Source organism: Drosophila kikkawai, chromosome 3L (genome assembly GCF_030179895.1).
Source record: "Drosophila kikkawai strain 14028-0561.14 chromosome 3L, DkikHiC1v2, whole genome shotgun sequence".
In the NCBI taxonomy this organism is placed as follows: Eukaryota; Metazoa; Arthropoda; class Insecta; order Diptera; family Drosophilidae; genus Drosophila; species Drosophila kikkawai.
This window is the reverse complement of record NC_091730.1, coordinates 10,605,541-10,620,922: the sequence shown is the minus strand read 5'-3', so window position 1 is coordinate 10,620,922 and position 15,382 is coordinate 10,605,541. Positions and strand designations below refer to the sequence as shown.

General features: G+C 39.8%; 7 protein-coding genes across 8 annotated transcripts; 5 read left to right on the top strand and 2 right to left on the bottom strand.

Annotated features, from left to right (window-relative positions):
• Window positions 1-298: 298 nt before the first annotated feature.
• Window positions 299-1,032, top strand: Bet1 (blocked early in transport 1). 2 transcript variants are annotated; one of them, XM_017178611.3, is made up of 2 exons: window positions 299-480; window positions 570-1,032. In XM_017178611.3, the coding sequence occupies exon 2, from the start codon at window positions 607-609 to the stop codon at window positions 964-966; it is 360 nt and encodes a 119-aa protein (XP_017034100.1). In that variant the 5' UTR covers window positions 299-480; window positions 570-606; the 3' UTR covers window positions 967-1,032. The 2 variants fall into 2 exon arrangements, with proteins under 2 accessions (XP_017034100.1, XP_017034101.1); XM_017178612.3 differs by having other exon boundaries at window positions 302-400.
• A 101-nt stretch (window positions 1,033-1,133) lies between these two features.
• Max (MYC associated factor X) lies at window positions 1,134-2,466 on the bottom strand. The gene is made up of 5 exons (XM_017178609.3): window positions 2,284-2,466; window positions 2,140-2,205; window positions 1,893-2,000; window positions 1,711-1,834; window positions 1,134-1,640 (listed from the first exon to the last, which is right to left on the bottom strand). Exons 1-5 carry the CDS (start codon window positions 2,326-2,328, stop codon window positions 1,495-1,497), a joined length of 489 nt encoding a protein of 162 aa, XP_017034098.1. The 5' UTR covers window positions 2,329-2,466; the 3' UTR covers window positions 1,134-1,494.
• Window positions 2,467-2,736: 270 nt separating this feature from the next.
• Window positions 2,737-3,267, top strand: LOC108083129 (SOSS complex subunit C homolog). Its single transcript, XM_017178804.3, has 2 exons — window positions 2,737-2,941; window positions 3,004-3,267. Exons 1-2 carry the CDS (start codon window positions 2,816-2,818, stop codon window positions 3,265-3,267), a joined length of 390 nt encoding a protein of 129 aa, XP_017034293.1. The 5' UTR covers window positions 2,737-2,815.
• An 11-nt stretch (window positions 3,268-3,278) lies between these two features.
• Mettl5 (Methyltransferase like 5) lies at window positions 3,279-4,075 on the top strand. The gene is made up of 2 exons (XM_017178803.2): window positions 3,279-3,766; window positions 3,825-4,075. The coding sequence occupies exons 1-2, from the start codon at window positions 3,279-3,281 to the stop codon at window positions 3,979-3,981; spliced, it is 645 nt and encodes a 214-aa protein (XP_017034292.1). The 3' UTR covers window positions 3,982-4,075.
• On the bottom strand, window positions 3,996-6,105 carry Aldh7A1 (aldehyde dehydrogenase 7 family member A1). Its single transcript, XM_017178802.2, has 2 exons — window positions 5,989-6,105; window positions 3,996-5,699 (listed from the first exon to the last, which is right to left on the bottom strand). Exon 2 carries the CDS (start codon window positions 5,696-5,698, stop codon window positions 4,073-4,075), a length of 1,626 nt encoding a protein of 541 aa, XP_017034291.1. The 5' UTR covers window position 5,699; window positions 5,989-6,105; the 3' UTR covers window positions 3,996-4,072.
• A 449-nt stretch (window positions 6,106-6,554) lies between these two features.
• On the top strand, window positions 6,555-9,594 carry LOC108082972 (uncharacterized). The gene is made up of 7 exons (XM_017178595.3): window positions 6,555-6,629; window positions 6,686-6,789; window positions 6,848-6,929; window positions 6,994-7,755; window positions 7,818-8,229; window positions 8,330-8,794; window positions 8,870-9,594. The coding sequence occupies exons 1-7, from the start codon at window positions 6,555-6,557 to the stop codon at window positions 9,592-9,594; spliced, it is 2,625 nt and encodes an 874-aa protein (XP_017034084.2).
• A 2,405-nt stretch (window positions 9,595-11,999) lies between these two features.
• On the top strand, window positions 12,000-15,310 carry LOC108083038 (uncharacterized). The gene is made up of 5 exons (XM_017178668.3): window positions 12,000-12,123; window positions 14,333-14,393; window positions 14,441-14,515; window positions 14,813-15,061; window positions 15,134-15,310. The coding sequence occupies exons 1-5, from the start codon at window positions 12,000-12,002 to the stop codon at window positions 15,264-15,266; spliced, it is 642 nt and encodes a 213-aa protein (XP_017034157.1). The 3' UTR covers window positions 15,267-15,310.
• The last annotated feature ends 72 nt before the right edge of the window (window positions 15,311-15,382 follow it).

Genomic DNA, 15,382 nt, shown 5'->3' with positions numbered 1-15,382 from the left:
TAAATAATATTATTAAATTAAATTTTTTTTTATATATTTTTTTATACATAAATGGAAATTATTCCTTGTACTTATTGTTTATTTAAACATTTTTTTTTATATTTGCTAAAAGCTCTTTATATTTGTCAAGAGCTGCAAATGATAAAAGTATTATAAGGGATATATATTCTTGCCTGAAGTGTTGCAAATGATTATAATGAAATAAATTACCTGATAAAGTAATTAAAGTAGTAAAATCTTGTAAAAAGAAGTATTTACCATAGGGTTAAACAAGCTTTTTTCACCCAATTCCAGTTGCTTTGCTCTGGTCACACTGCTCGACAACCAACAATTGCATGGGTTTTTAAAAAGTTACATTTATTTAATTGAAGCATTACTCAGCCAATTTCCAAGTGCCAAGGTAGGGTCAAGGGTCAATGCAACATCAGCCACAGAGGTTGAGCCCAAAAACAATCATCACAACAGCTGTTCTGCCGCTGGGTGAGATACAATGTTTACGTTTACGTGTCACTTGAATGCTATACTGTGATTTATGTCTATTAACTTTAAATATTTGCACCGATTTACAGCAATCCGAATGCAAAACTGGCACACACTGGGAGCAGCATGCGCCGCAATAACTATCCATATCAGCCCCTGAACCAGCAGCCATCGGGATCGGGCGCTGCTCCGGCGAGTCATGATTCCCTGGAGGCGGAAAATGAGCTGGCCGCCGAGGAGCTTAAACAGAAAATTGGAGCACTGAAATCGCTAACCATCGATATAGGCAATGAGGTGCGCTACCAGGATAAGTTACTGCGCGGAATCGACGATGATATGGATCGGACAAGTGGTTTTCTGGGCAACACCATGACCCGGGTGTTGCGCTTGGCCAAACAAGGCGGTGGTGCTCGCCAGATGTGCTACATGTTCCTCTTTGTCCTTGTCGTATTCTTGATCCTCTGGCTGACCCTTAAGTTTAAGTAGTGGTATATAATTTGTGTAAAATATAATGTGTACCAACAAACTTTTAGTTTGTTTAGTGAAGAAGAATTGTGATTTGTTTGTTATTCCCAGGAAAGATTGTAGAAATCTTTACTATTGTTGGGTTCAGACAGTATTATATAGCTAATTGATCTCAAAACCATTTGCAGTCTCTTTAAAAACAATCGATTGTTTCCTTTTTCTAAATATAAACTTACAAACTTTTATTATTTAGCGTAGAGAGAGTGGTGATTTGTTCTAAGTACAAAAGACACACGCATACGAATTAAGGTATAGAGGGTGGGCTACACTTTGGTCTTAAAACTAATGATGATTATGATTAAACGGGCATGTTGCAGCTTTCATTTCCACAGAGTTCTTTTTACATGAACTGAATTTTGAAACTGATTTCTTCACAACATTAAAGGCTATTGCTTTCGATTAACACAACCCTAGAAAAGTGAATGAAACAAAATGAAATTGACACAGAATCGTTGAAAATGAAAACCGAAACATTCCTGTGCGTTCCATCTAGGCATGGAAGGTCTTCATTTTTTTGTTGCGTCTGCTAAAGTCAGGCTGGTCCAGATCATCGTCCTCAATGTCTTCGCTGCCCACTTCGTCCTCACTGAGGAATTCAGCGTAATGATCGGCATTGGGACTTTCCAGAGCTCGAACTGGGGGTTGGGAAAATGAGGAAGTGTATGAGGAAAATTTGTTAAAATTGGAAAAATATTTAGTATTTACTTTGCTGATCTAATATGCTGTTTTGTTTTTTGATTTCCTCGATGTCCTTTTGGTTTTCACTGATTTTTCGACGCATGGTTTGTATGCACTCGGTGGTCTTCTTTAATATCTGAGCTCGGCTTGCCTAGAAGGATAAAAATATAAGGATTTCTCTCCAGGATCACCTATTTACCCCCCATTACCTTCTCGCCCTTAAGCGTTGGCACCGCCTCCCTGAGATTCGTAAAGCTCTCCTTGATGTGATCCCGCCGCCTTCGCTCCAAGGCGTTGTGATGCGCGCGCTTCTCGGCCTTCAAGTATACAAAAATAAGTATATATGTACTACGTAAATAAGATTTCGTAACAACAACAACACGTGCACCTCTGTGTTTATCAACAACAGGCAACGTGTGCAGCTTTTCCGTGGCATTTCATTATGTAGACACTCACTTGGGTGAAATTTGCCGTACTCGTGTGCCGCGAGGAGCCCAAACCATTATCCGAGTCCCCATCGTCCTGTAAAAAACAATAAATTCGTATTAAAATCATGTATAAACACACATACATATATATATATTGTGATTATTTGCTTACGTCACTCTCGATATCAATGTCTCTGTCGTCGTCGCTCATACTCATGATTCCGGAAAGTAATTAGATACTTTTAATGGACCGCAGAAAAATACAAAGTAATTGTATTAGATTTCTGTTTGTTTACAATTATTGTGTTTTATTTATATGTTGCCAGCACGTTCTAGTAGAGTTGTGAAATTGTGATGATATCGATGTTATCGATTTTAGCAAACGGTCACATTATGACTAACACGACTAGAAAATAGCTAGAGATTTTTAAAATTAATACAAAATTGCTTAATTTTCAAAAAGTCTAAACCAATATTTTAAACTAATTTAAAAAAATAGAATAAAACGGAAAATAAATCATTAGGAAAAAAGCAAACGCAGCCAAATCACATATAAAATTAGCTAAAAAACTCTAGCTAATAGATTTTGCCATATCAAAAAAGCTAGATTGAGCTATAAAATCACTGAAATGCCAGCACCGCTTTTATTATTATAATCTTTTTCTTTTCTGCCACAATTGTTGCTTGTTTTCATATTTAACGGGATGTCTTTTCCCACCACAAGTTCCCAGCAAGCCGAGACGAACCGCAAAATACTCGAGGAGATCCAGTCGAAGAAGCAGTTGCTGGCCGGCGGCATCCTTAATCTCGGATTGAGCACCACGAGTCAGGTGAGTGTGGACCATGTGGACAGCCGGGTTTTCTACGATATTTAGAGTACAATTTCTTACAGATGCCCGCTCCTCAGTTACTGGGACAGCCGACGACCGTTAATCCAGATTTCCAGCTGGGCGTGGGCATTGCCACTAATGCCACGCCTACCGCCCGCTCTGCATTTAATCCAACGAGCTCTACAACTCTGGGTTTCTTTATACCTCAGGATTCGTATTTTGGAAATAGTTTCATACCCGTGCTGCCACGTCTGGAGCCGCTGCCGTCGCCCGCGACTACCCCCACCACGCCCAACGCCCCCGCCACCCACAATATCAGCAAATAGACGGCCCGCCAATGGCACGTCTTAAGCTTAAGAAGCTGGAGGAGTATCTGCAGAGTGTTGATGGCTTCGAGCAGCCCAAGATCCTGCTGGAGCAATATCCAACTCCGCCGCACATAGCTGCCTGCATGGTGCATCACATGCAGGCCCAACACGAGGATATAGAAGGAAAACTGGTGGGTGACTTGGGCTGTGGCTGTGGAATGCTCAGCATTGCCGCCACTCTCCTGGGCGCCCAGCTCACTGTGGGCTTCGAATTGGATGGCGATGCGGTAGATACCTTCAGGGGCAATGTGGTGGATATGGAGCTGCCCAATGTGGACTGCGTCAGAGCGGATGTGCTGCAGCTGTCGGGGAGCAAGTGGGAGAAGATATTTGACACAGTAGTAATGAATCCACCGTTTGGCACAAAGCACAATGCTGGAATGGATATGCGGTTTCTGGAAGTGGCACTGCGTTTGGCCAACCGAGCGGTTTACTCCCTCCACAAAACATCTACACGGTATGTCATTAATTTAATTATTTAAATTTAATTTAACTTTGTAATCAATTTTCCTTAGTGCCTACATTCAAAAGAAGTCCCAGGAGTGGGGTGCTCGTGGCTCAGTGGTCGCCGAACTTCGCTACAATATCGAGGCCAGCTACAAGTTCCACAAGCACAAGTCCAAGGACATTGAGGTGGACTTCTGGCGCTTTGATATAAGCAAAGATAAATAATTAACTCGGCGGCATTTCGTTTAAGGACATTATTTTTGTATATTTAAAATTAAAGAAAATAGGACGATTAAAAATGTAAAAAATCTCAATTTTACTCCACATTGAAGACCACTCCCTGGGCGCAGGCCAGTTCGCCGGAATGATTGACGGTGATGGTGGCCCGCTTGCAGTACTGTTTCCAGGCATCCGATCCAGACTCACGACCTCCTCCAGTGGCCTTTTCACCGCCGAAGGCTCCGCCAATTTCAGCACCATTTGTGGTGGTGTTGATGTTGACAATGCCGCAATCGGAACCGCTGGCTCCAATCCACTTGAAGGCCTGTCCAATGTTCTCAGTGAAAATGGCAGAGGAGAGACCCTGCTCCACCTCGTTGTTCCATTCGATGGCCTGCTCTACGTTCTTGGCTTTGAGAACATAAACGATGGGCGCAAAGGTTTCACGATGAACCACGCTGGCATCGTGACTTAGTCCTGTGATCACAGTGGGTTCCACATAGTGACCAGGTCTCTGAATAACCTTCCCACCAAAGGCCACAGTTCCGCCCAAGGACTTGGCCTCCTCAATGGCCTTCGTGTAGTTCTCCACATTTTGTTGAGTGTGCACGGGACCCACAAGCGTTTGTGCCTCCAACTGATGGCCAATTTTGGGTATCAATTGTTTATATTTGCCAACCAAAGCCTTCACAAACTGATCGTGCAGCTTCTCGTGAACAATGATCCTTCTGGTGGTGGTGCATCTCTGCCCGCTGGTGCCAATGCAACCAAAGAGAGCAGCATCCAGGGCCATCTTCACATTGGCTGATTCATCAATGATCAAGGCATTATTACCGCCCAACTCAAGGATCACTTTGCCGAATCGCTTCTGGACTTCCACGCCCACATCACGTCCAGTTTGGCAACTGCCCGTAAAGGATACCAGGTTAACTCGCTTGTCGGCCACCAGAGTCTGGCCGACATCGGTACCTCCTTGGCAGAGAGTAACCACCGGTGGGAGGTTATTTCTGCGCAGCACATCCGCCACAATTTTGGTAGTTGCCACGGAGACTAAAGGCGTGCTGGGAGCTCCCTTCCACAGGACACTGTTGCCAGTGGTAAGAGCTATGGCGGCATTCCAGCCAAAGACAGCATTGGGGAAATTGTAGGCTGAAATAACGCCCACCAATCCCAACGGACGCCAAGCCTCCAAAATGGAGTGTTCAGCTCGCTCAGAGTTAATCAGTTGACCGGCATAGATCCTGGAGAGGCCAACTGCATAGTCACAGATGTCTATAAACTCCTGCACCTCACCCTGTCCCTCGCTGTATATTTTGCCCACTTCCAGGGACACGAGTTTGCCCAGGGGTTCCTTGTACTTCCTGAGCTCATCACCGATCTGGCGGACTATCTCACCTCGAACTGGAGCTGGCACCTGTCGCCATTGTTTGTACGCATCCACAGCCAAGCCAATTGTCTGCTCCAACTCCTGGACATTTCCCTGACGCACTGTGGCGATGGGTTGACCGGTACCAGGGTCATAACTAGTTATGGAAGGTCCACGTCCCTGCCAATGGCCGGAATAAACACCAGGATTATCCCTCTCCAAGCCCAATTCCTTGAGGAAACTATATTCGGGTTGGTCGATCAGAAAGGATGTGGATGATGAGCGGCTGGAGGCTACTTGGGTGATCAAACGGCGGGGCGTGACGAGCCTCGAAAGATTTCTCAAATGTGCCATCATGCTAAAAAAGAAGGATAACGTTTAATATTAAATTAGTTAAAGATTTATTTTTAATTTTTTAATGTTTCCATTTAGTTGTATATTTATGAAATGTACATATGATTTTGGGGTCTGTGTGTAGAGGAGCGAGAGGAGATTTATGGATTACTGATTACGCCCTGATACCATTCTTATCGAGCGATAACTGCTCCGTCTGTTTTTCTGGTTGCTGGCTGGAAAGTTTTTTTTTTAGATCCCCAGCAGCGCGCGGATCTACTGATAGCATCTCCGTTGAGTCGTTCGGTACTCACTTTGTTTGCCTCCGGATTGAGAGATCACAACTGCCACAGTCGCAAGTCAATTATCAACTGAGGACAGATTTGAATTCTCAACGAGCAGGCCAACCGGCTTTTGTTTGCAGCTTATCGCGGCGTAAACTGAATTTAATTCAAAGAGAGAGAACGGGGGGCAGTTGGCGTCTTATCAATAATTTTTTTATGAAAGTGGAGGTTGAGTGGTGTAGGGTATATATAGTGTTTTATATGTTGTATACTTTCAGGTAAGATTTAAAAAGTATATAAAACTATTGTTAGTTTTAAATAATAAACAAATTTGTTATATGTTATACTAAATTAACCTACTAAAAAGAGTTAAATAAATATTGTATATTTATTTTCTCTATATTTCTAAATATATATCGTGTGTTGTATTCGATATCCCATGACTTTTTCTTCGATAAAGCCATTGTAGCTGTTTCCCTGACAACCTGTAAAATACATAAAGTGTTTGTTCGTTAGCAAATATTTTGCACTCTCATAATAAGGTGTTTGAAGTAATTTAAGTTTATATTTTATAAAGAAAACATAACATCAACATAATGGAGGTCCTAGAAGAAGGTAATTTAATGGATAGAGTTCCGATTTTGCTGCAGCGAGACCTGGAGTTTTATCAGGTGAGAAAATGTTAAATATATCTTTATAGTTCCTGACCTAAAAAACCTAAAAACAGACACATCAACGAGTGCTTCAAGAACCAATATGCTCAGGAGTCGTAGGTGGAAAACTGGACTTTCCACGTTATGCTTCCTTTGCTGCCATCAAATTAATTCGCTGGTAATTACCTAAAGATTTCAATATTAAAAATAATTCATAGAATATATATATTTTAAAGGTGGGAAGATGAATACTTTGCCTCTTATCGAAAACCATCCGGACTTTTGCACACCGAAAAGGAAATGAATGAAGGAGATTTTGTACGATTTAACTGATTAAATTATAAAAATCAAAAAATTTATATTTCTTTTCCTTCATTCCTAGGCAAGTGCAACCGTCAAGACATCAGATCCTGATAAATTCGTACAGCTCGTGACCAAGTCCGCTGATCTTCTTCTTGAGCACATTCATCGTCTCTCTCAGGAGTCTCTGGATCATGCAGATTTATCTGTACTCACTGCCACAATTGGAGCTGCTTCGCTGGTCAAGAACTCCCTGAGTGTTTATATGCAGGCAGCCACCACCACCATTTGTCCTCCAAAAGGAGACGAAAAGGGTGGAGCTCTTAAGCTAAGCTTCAAGCAATATTCCCAGATGTCTGAAGCTTTGGCAGAACGTCTCTTGGATCTTCATTGCCGCTTATTGTTACTCTATATCATGCAAGATGCCGACTGCCTGCATTGGGAGGATACTCAACCGTTTTTCGAGTCCGAAAGAGGTTCCTATACCGTTCAGATGTGGTGGCATTATATGAGGGGTTCCAAGAATGATTTGTGGAACTCGGTGCCTCCCAAAATGGCACAGAAAATCTTTGCTGGAATGTTGAATGAAACGCTGAGCGTTTTGACTGTTCGCTATACCCAAATAGTGACCAGCGTGGCTCGATCCACTCTCCATCTGGTGGACATATGCAACATGCTGCTCTGCATTGCTGAACTGTTGCCCCATATCTGTGAGAGTGGTGAGGCATATGTGGGTTTGCAGCTGAGCAATCAGAGTGTTATCCTTAGGGATATACATGCCAAGTGCCGGGAGCTGTTCTATTGCCTCCTTCTTAGGGGTGCTCCACTGGGTGTTTTATCCAAGGTGAGATCTTAGTCGGAAAAATTTCTTTTAATTCCTTTTTAATTTAAATTTCATTTTTTTAGGTCTTCCGCAAAGGCCTTGACAACATGGAAATGTTTAGCTCTCGCCATGGTCTTCCCAGTGCTTGGATTATTTTTGCCTTACCCAGATATTTTCCCAAAGAGCAATCCTGTCAATGGGTTACCGAATTTGCCGATCTCTCTACCAATACTGCCATATCCTTGGACTTGAGGGTTTTGCTTGCCTTTCCCGAAGCTGACTGGTCTTATCTATTGAAAATTCTTTTGATGAGAGATGCTTATCTTACTGGGATTGTAATGCGTCATCTTATGCAGCATTTGCCATCATCGGAAAACTTTAAAAATGTGGCGAAAATTTCATTTACCAGCGCTGAAGGGGCTCCTCAGAAGTGCGAGGCCTTTTTGTGTCGCGGGGAATGCTTTAATGTCACCGAATCTATTTCAGGAGATATAGGTAAGTTGGGTTCTTTATACATCTATGATAGGGGGTTTTAAATTATTGCAAATCTTTATGGATTTATTTTGTTTATAATTATCTCCCCCTATTTTTTCAGATCCCGTTGGCCAGTCCAACTACCAGATAGTCCTCTCCCTCACCTACTTGGTTGTGGCTGTTGGCAAGGCAGTGGATATCAAATCCTGTCTGATAAAAACCCTGGAGGAACATGCTATTGCCGGATGGAGCGATTGCCTGGACAAGCGACAGGTGTGGAATCAGAAGAGAACTCCCTGGCTAGAGGCCATTATGCACTTTGTGTATCCTGTGCTGGATTGTGTGGTGGAGATGCTAGTAAATGCGGTGGAAAATGGAGCTAGCATGTATCAGGCCATGTCCTTAGCTCTTACTTGTGTCTCTGAGATCTGGGATTGCCTGCCTGAGGGACTGTATAAAATAGCTTCCTTGCTGCAGGATATCATACCAGTTTCCACACGGCCTCTGGGGGATTCGGTGCTCTTACAGGTGGTTTTTGCGGCCCTTTATACTGAGCTGATCAAGACGGCTGAAATGTATGAGCAGAGTGGGTATTTAGTTACTATAATTTATTTATAAATTTAAAATTGTTTAATTATTCAAAATTCTATTTATTTTCCAGGCAAAAACGAAGACAAAGCCTCCATTTGCTATTCCATATCAGAAGCCATTTGCTCTATTGACGAGGATGACAAACATACAGATCAAATCGAATTATTCCTTAAACAAGCCAAGGAGAGTATCAACTTGGACACTGATTTTGAGGGAACCGTGGGCAGTAATTGCCGTGGAGCAGGTGGCATGAGTGCCGTAAGTACCATCAAAATGGATGACTTGGCCTTGACAAATGCGGAATCAGAACGCCTTAGCCATAGTCCTCCAAACAATTATGCCATGGAGCTAGATGTGGGCATAGCTGATTATATAGCCGAGGTCCTTGTCAGCGATATCTTAACCACAAATATTGGTAAGCAAGCCCTCAAGGTGGTCTATAATTATTTGAAATTTAACAAGGACTGGCTGCTGGAGCAACTGGGCACGGGTGACAATGATCCGAGTCCGTTTCAAGGAGTCCAGGGCCAGAATATAAAGGAGGCCAAGACCTCGGTGCTAAGGTCTATGTTCTTTATTGGGAATACCCCTTTCGACCAGCTTCTGACGGGATCCCTGAAAATCGACTATGTTAGCTGGCTGCAGATGCCGCTGTCTCTGAATCCGGAAAGAACCTGGCTGCATTTAACCAGACGTTGTGACTTCCAGGAGGATGCCAAGCTGTCGCTGCCCGAGGTGGCCATGGTCGCTGGAATTACAAAGATAATGAAGCGGCGAAAGGAGTTCGCCAAGTGAGCTGGCCGGGAAGTATCATTAGCTTGATTTCACTTGAAGAAAAAATTACTTAAAGTTGTTTTTCGTTAATATATTTATGCAAATATCTACGTGAAACGCTTTAAAAATATTCTAAAAAATTAAAAATCTAGGTGAATCTATAATCCCAGGATAATTTATTGTAGAAACCTATTTAAATGTTTAATTTCCGAATAATAACTCCCAAAAATATTGAAAATTAAATAAATAGAAATACATATATTTTTCTATGTTTTCTTAAAAACAAAATAATCTAAATGAAAATTAGAGCTTAAATTCAAAATATATTCTTAAGTTTTACGAATCAGAATTTCAATTCTTTAAGCTAGCATCTCAGGACTTTTCTACAAATCCCAAAGCTTTAGGCATCCTTAATAGATATTTTTTTCTTTTGTAATTCCCGGTAATTTAAGGAAATGAAATTTTCTGTGTAAGGCAGCTGTAAATTATGTCGTAGATGCTGGCGACAGTGGAGCCTTTCCTCTGGGGGGCGTCTTTCCCACTTTGGATGTCATTAACGCCGCATAATGCAAACAAGCCTGACGATAGGCACCTTAGCAAATGCACAGCACAATAAGCGGAGAGGCTAAAAAAAAAATATTTACTCGTGCTTCGCACTGAACCTTTTCCCCCGCTTAATATATATAGAAGGAAGCCAGCAGCAGCCGAAAATGTTTTTGTCCACATTCTGCGTAGTTGCTTGGCACTTGGCAATTGCTCAGCTTTGCTCCTGGTCGCCTTTTGAGCTTCTTTCTTGCCTCCTGTCGCTGCGCTTCTCTTCGCTCTTGGTCCTCATTCAGCCAGTTATGAAAATTACTGAAACGTAGCCAAGGAGAGGAGGTGGGGGTAGAAGAAAGTGGCAGGACCAGCAGGACGAAGGCACGCACACACACACAGGGAAACGCCAGCAAGAGCAACAACATGAGGAGCAGCTCACACAGGACAACGTGACAAATAAAATCAAGCTTGAATTGGGAAGAAGCTCGGGGGAATAATGGTGACTTTGGAAATGCACTACCCTTTTTGTAATATGCAAAAAAGAATTCTATTTTTACGATATTTTAGATCAAGAAAAAATTATTTGGCTGTAAAATAAGTGTAAAAATTATTCTCATTTAAAATAAAAACAAATTTAATAACTTAACATATTACTTAATATCACCGTACTAAGAACCATAAGTATTTTTAAAAGCATTTTTTAATATCTCAATAAATATAACAATTTTAAATAGTTCACAAAATTGAAACTGCTTTAAAAAAACATACAAGTTCCCTCTCAAAACAAGTCAATTAAGAAGTTTCGTAAAAAAAGTATAAGCTAAACAATAATAATACCCTCTCTCTCTATTTTCAAGAAATAAAATTCCGATAAATATATATGTATTATAATTCTACTCTAAATAAATAATCACAGCGATATTTGCGGTTACCATAAATCTCCACCTAAAAGCCACTTTTTCTGTCCAACTTTTGGATGTAAGCATTTAAAAAGTAATAAACACGAGCGTCCTCTCATAACAAATCAACTCGGCAACTTCGAATGCAGCGCCGCCCCATTGGCTGGCCTTTTGGCTACAAAGCAGCGGCAGTAGGAAAAGCAGCCTCAGCGGCGACTCTGGATTTGACTCCGAATATAGAAACGATTCCCTGCTAGGTCCTTTCATTCAGTTTCATTCGGCTAGCGCTGCTGGAAGCGTGCGGACGTTCGTTGTTTAGAGGCACGGTCATAAAGTCAAGTGGCACCTAAAAAAATAACACAAAAAAATATTAAAAAAAGGAAAAATTGAAACCGAAAAAAAAGGACACAAAACGTGCGGGGGTAAAGTGCAAATGGTAACGGTAATTTGCAGACATTAGCTCTGGCACACACTCACAAAGGTGATTAAATACTAGGGAGGAGGAAGTGCAAAAAGTGTCACATTACGCATACGCAGCGTATGCCCAACTTAAATGCTGGAAATTTAAAATGAAATTTAAAAACGTAATGAGCTTTTCACGTTGGAATTGAAAATGTTTGTCGTTAAGTTGGTCCCCTAAGTATGCCAAGCACGTAGTGGACTTTTGTGATGTGGATACGGCTCTTTGATTGTTTTATTAGCCATTTCTTGGATGGTAGTGAGGTCTTAAGAATTGTGTGAAAGAATCAAATAAAAATAGTAAAAGAAACTAACTATAAAAGTGGAAATAAATATATTAAATAAAGTGAAAATGTATAACAAATAAATTTAGTTAAAACGAACAAAATGTGATAAAGAAATGTGTCAAAGAAAACAGTAAAAATAAAATAAAATTCGGACATAGATTAAATACATTTTACATAAATCAAATATAAAAACATTTAAATAATTTAAAGTAATTTTATATAATTTAAATATAAAAAACTAATTATGAGCCAAATGCAACTGCAACAGCAACGCCTTCGTCGAGGACGACATCATCATCGCCTTCAGTCCGCCGAGTGCGAGTGTTTACGTCCTGTGATAAGGGTTTTTGGTCTGCTGACTTCATTCGGTAAGCTTGGAAAGTGCTTGGAAATCCATGCAGGCAAAATAATATAACTCTCAGGACAGGTGACCCTCCCTCCTGCCTATCCCCTTCCTTTCCCCATACTCTAGATAATGCCAATCACGATATGGGGTTAGATGCATGTGCATGAATAAATGCATATGCATTGCTCTTCTGTTCCTTTTTCGGAATGTTTACCCTTGACAAATCGTAGGAAATGCTTGTGCATGGAAATCCCAGCCCCAGGATATGTTGAGTGCTGTGGCTTATTATATTTCTTGCCATTCAATATGAATTCTAAAGCTAAGAAGCTGAGTGAATGCCTTCTCTTAGAATCTCCTTATGATTTCCTTTAACAAAAAAGCATTATTCCTACAAGACATTTTTCTTGATTATAAAAAGAAAAAGGGAAATAAATTGCATTAAAATTTAATTCAACAGAAAATGCACAAATAGTAAATTGCATTAAACTTAGGGAAATATAAAGTTTTATCAAATAAAATGGGGAAATTTAATTAAATTGCTTTACTGATGCACAGATATACAAATTGTTTCACTTTGAAACCAATATTGTATTTATTTTTTCTCTGAAAACTTTAAATTTATTTAAATTCCATAAATTTTTCAACTGTTTTGAAATATTTCCTCTCATAAAATTAATCACATTAAATATCTGAACTTTTATTATCTCTTATTTGCATAAAAAATATGGAAATCCTGTGAATTTTTTTCAACGATTTTTCTCGGCCATCTGGTGCACTTATCAAACTTGGCTTAAACGCTTATCCACGGCCAATCACAACGATTTTTCAGCCACCAAGCGAGATTTCCCTAATGCGCTTAAAATAGTGAACTCGCCCGAAAAATGACAGAATTTTGATAAATTGCTGGTGGGTAGAGAACATAACAAAAACGTTGGGTCAAGTTCAAACTAATTTCCTTACAAATTGTTTTCAGCCATGAAGAAAACAAAGAAATAAAAACTTGATATAGTTCATAAACCCCTCTCTGAATGGCGAAGGAAATCCTCTCCTTGTCAGAGCCATTAACAAGGCATTGGCCTCTATGCAGCTTGCAGTTCACAATTTGGCATCCTGTGCCAAGAGCAGCGTTTTTCCCCTGTCCCCATTTTCCTCCTATCGGAGCAACTTTTCCATACGCTCGACAATGAGCTTTGTTGTTAGCCTTTTGGCGCCAGCCATTCGCCAAGTTTTCCCCTCCATATTCCAGGGATATCTATTTTTTCTCCATCGCTTTCAATTATCCAGATAATTTTTGCATGTTTTTTTTTTCGATTTCCGCTTTATCGATTTTTGTCCTTTAATGTAATTGGTTTGGTTTTGGGCTCTGCAGTGTCATTTAAATACGACCAACACATATATCTAACTGGTTTAATCTGATTTGTTTTTCGCGGCTTGGCATAATAAAAACAACTTAATTAGATTGAGTTTTTACGCAGTAGGGGGAAGAGGGGGAGTGGTGGAGGGAGTGGTGGCTTTTCTTGGCCATATTTTACACATTGGAAGTGGATTTGGTAGCGGCGAATCAGGGGACTCATAATGTGGTTAGAATATGAATATTTTAGGGGGCTGTTTAAGAAAATTTATATTGTATATATTGTATATATTGTATATATTGTATATATTGTATATATTGTATATATGTATATATTGTATATATTGTATATATTGTATATATTGTATATATTGTATATATTGTATATATTGTATATATTTGTGTATTTCATTTTAATTATTTTAATTATCTAATAAACTTTATATATATGTATATATTTTTAAATTTATATTAAATAGAACTAAAAGAAGGCTCTAGAAATTCTCAAGTCTTAATTCTGTGACTCCTATAATTAGGTTATTTAAGGTTCTATTATTGCTTTGTAAATATACAAATTAATCCCATTTTTGTAATATTATTATTTACTTTAATTATCGTAGAAAATGTATCAATATTCAAATCTTTATAATAGAGATTTAACACTTCGAAACTTCTCATACCAACCTCGCTACTTTTCTTCGGTTTCCTATTACATTTTATGGCCCCATCTTGGTAAACAAAAAAGCCCCAAACTCAATAAATATGCTTATAAATATATTCGCCCAGACGAAATCACATTATTTTATAGGCTTGTTCAAGGATGAAACTCTCCTTTTCGCCCCTCACCCACAAAATGCTTAAACCATTTCTCTTTTTTCAGTTATCTGCGGCGTCGGCGTTGATGTCTACATGCATGGCTATCAGGCTGGCCTTTATATAGTGTAAGTTAAATCGTATATAGCCCAGAATTAACTTAATTAGTGGTTAGTTTTTCAGCGGTGCTGGTAATGTTCATAGAGATCAAGTGGCTGGTGACTATTTTCCTGCAGCTGCAGTGCTCAGAGTAAGATAATATGGCAATTATTATATTAAATTTAAATTTAATAATGAGAATCATAATGAGGTAGTTAAAATTTAAAAGAATATTAATTTAATTTAATTTTAAAAGTATAAATTTCTGAATGCAAAAGATACACTAAAGTCAGCTCAAGCTTTATAATCCTTTTCATACTTTACTAGAAATTTTGTAATCATTTTGTTTTTAAAATAATAAATAATTTTAAAAATATATTTTTATTGTTCTAATATCCTCAAACTATAATAATTCCTTACCCATATTTATGTTATTAATTTCTTTTAGGAATAATTACCAGCGAACATCCTGCAACTGCCTGGCCTGTTGGCGCCTGTCAGCGATTTGCGGGGGTTGGCGACCCACACCCGTTTATGCGGTAATCGGCGTGTGCCTGATCCTGTACCCGCACAATCTGTGGCTGAGCTATGTGGCCGGGATGTTCCTGATACTCCTTGGCCTACTGAGACTCTGCACGCTGCTACGATTCAGTCCCTCGAAGGACGAAGGCCTCCTGCCGCAGTGCGACTTTGAAAAGTGATGGCAGAGAAAACTTGGAACCTTGCCTGGTATTTGTTTCTAATGTCTGTTTGTTTTGTGCGTTGATAGGGTCTCCAGCTTTGTGGATAACATGGAGGATGATTTTGCGGAGGTTAGCGCCTCACAAGCGGCCTTGGATGACGAGGAGGCGGAGGTGGATGTCGACGACGCCCATCCAGCCATAGACGACGATGTTTGCTAATAGTTAAGATATCTATATACTTTTTGTTCTCATCTTGATTTATATTTTGCCCTACAAAGTGTCTGGTAACATAAGCATTGTAAAAAGGTTTCAATTGAAGGTTTGAAATTTTAAAA